This window comes from Cyprinodon variegatus, unplaced genomic scaffold (assembly GCF_000732505.1).
Source record: "Cyprinodon variegatus isolate N-32 unplaced genomic scaffold, C_variegatus-1.0 Scaffold274, whole genome shotgun sequence".
In the NCBI taxonomy this organism is placed as follows: Eukaryota; Metazoa; Chordata; class Actinopteri; order Cyprinodontiformes; family Cyprinodontidae; genus Cyprinodon; species Cyprinodon variegatus.
This window is the reverse complement of record NW_015150727.1, coordinates 73,363-75,337: the sequence shown is the minus strand read 5'-3', so window position 1 is coordinate 75,337 and position 1,975 is coordinate 73,363. Positions and strand designations below refer to the sequence as shown.

At 41.5% G+C, this 1,975-nt stretch overlaps 1 protein-coding gene across 1 annotated transcript in view; it reads left to right on the top strand.

Annotated features, from left to right (window-relative positions):
* The window catches only part of LOC107089961 (arf-GAP domain and FG repeat-containing protein 1-like), a gene marked incomplete at its 3' end in the record, with an annotated part of 10,559 nt that extends 8,590 nt beyond the window's left edge, over positions 1-1,969 (top strand). Inside the window, exons 8-11 of the mRNA XM_015383054.1 lie at positions 434-513; positions 588-680; positions 847-1,005; positions 1,890-1,969. Of these exons, the coding sequence (XP_015238540.1) occupies positions 434-513; positions 588-680; positions 847-1,005; positions 1,890-1,969 (412 nt within the window). The remainder of the gene's footprint in view (positions 1-433; positions 514-587; positions 681-846; positions 1,006-1,889) is intronic.
* Positions 1,970-1,975: the final 6 nt, after the last annotated feature.

Sequence of the window (1,975 nt, the reverse complement as noted above, 5' to 3'; positions counted from 1 at the left end):
TGATCATTTATTGAACAGGATGGAATCATTTCAGATTTAAAGAACTTTCAGAAGTTTGAATTCTGAATATGAGCGACTTTTTCCTTTAATGGCGGCTGAGGTTGGGAACGAAATGAAGGATGCTCTCCAGCACTACCATCCATGTTTACTTGTGTAAATAACGTCGTTGCGTCCTCTACTGCTCATGCGAAAAACTTAAGTTGTGCGAATTCATTCAAACAGGAGATCACATGCAGTCACATTTATTTGGAAATATGAGCGACCGCTGAAAATAATCGGATTTCCCCCCAAAAAAATCGTAATTGAGCATCAAGGCCTGCAGTTTGGAACGTAGCTTAACAAAATTATTTGTGTTGCTTGATCAGAACCGAATCCGGTAGAACAGAAGAATCGTCTGAGTGCTGATCATGGATCTGGTTTTGTTTTCCTTCAGGGCGGTTTTCGGACCCGTCCTCAGTTCTTCGCCCGCTCAGAGCCAACCTGTGATGGCCAACATGCAGCCTGGCTTTGGAGGTGACCGTCACTGTTCCAGTTACTGAGCTGAAGTCCGTCTATCAGCTACTGACTGACTTTCTGTTTTGTCTTAGCGGTTCCATCCACAAATCCTTTTGTTGCTGCAGCAATAGCCCCTGACATGGCGTCCAACCCCTTCCAGACCAACAGCAGAGGTCCAGCTGCAGGTGAGAACTTTCAAAATGTGGGGAAAATAATTTGTTTCTCACCAGTGACTAGTTTGATATTGATGTAACTGTGTTACATTGACCAGTAGGCTAGTGCTATGCTAAGTATCTAAAGTATCTGTGTGTGTGTGTGTGTGTGTGTGTGTACTGTTGCTTCGTCCTGTAGCCTCGTTCGGTACCGGCTCTATGAGCATGCCTTCCGGCTTTGGGAACGCCTCTTCCTACTGCCTCCCGACCAGTTTCAGCGGAAACTTCCAGCAGCAATTCCCCGGCCAGGCCCCCATTCCCTACTCTCAGCCTGGAGCCTATCACCCTCAGTCCAATGGTTAGTGCCCCGCCCCCTCCATCCTTTCTGATCCCGTTTTCTTTCCAACATCTGCTTAGACAGGCGTTTCTCTTGGCAGATGCTGGACAGTTATTAACCCCTCGCCAGCCGTTGTGAAAAAGTGCAACAAACCATTTTAATAAAATAGTTTATGGATTCCCCCAATGTCTGTTGTTACACATTCACTGTGGAAGCTTTGGTTAACTCTTGTTTTCATTTCTACTGATCCTTGAAGTAATATAGCATTGAAAGCTATAAATGATCATATAAAATTTTTTTTGTAATATACATACATTTCTATTTATCTTTTAAAATACATAGAAAGTAAAAATAAAATGTCAATTTGGCAACTAGTTAGAGGAAACTGAGTTTTTTTTAAAACACATGTATATAAATTCAGGCATCAAGGGGTTAAAGGTTGCATTCAGGGTGCAAAGTTGGACCAATCAGAAAAACTAAGACTGCACTGGAACAACGATCTAGAAAGAATAGTAAAAATGTATTAAATTAATTGTATTTACCATTAATTGAGTAGGTAAATGAGAGAGTTTGCCAATGGAATGAGGATTTTTACTCTTAAAAGAGAGATAATTAGATAAAATGCACTTGAAATAAGACAATGTTTTTATGTTTTCTTATTTTAAATGTAAATTATCTTGTTCCATTGGCTGTTTTACCTCCTCAATCCAAGAACAAATGCACTTATTTTAAGAACAAAAAATGACTTATCTAGATTTAGATTTTTTTTCCAGTGTGTGAAGGTTTTTTTCACACCTAAATGCAACCTAACATGCTGGGGTTTTGCTCTTTGTTTTCCCTCTGCGTTGAAATGGTAGAAATCCTGTGAAGTGAAGCCAAACTCCTTCCCCTCTTTCCTCCTGCAGGGCCCGCCTTCCCGGTCTACGCTCAGAACAAGCCGTCCGTTACGCCCTTCGGGCAGCAAATGGCTGTGCCCAGCATGTCCAATAAC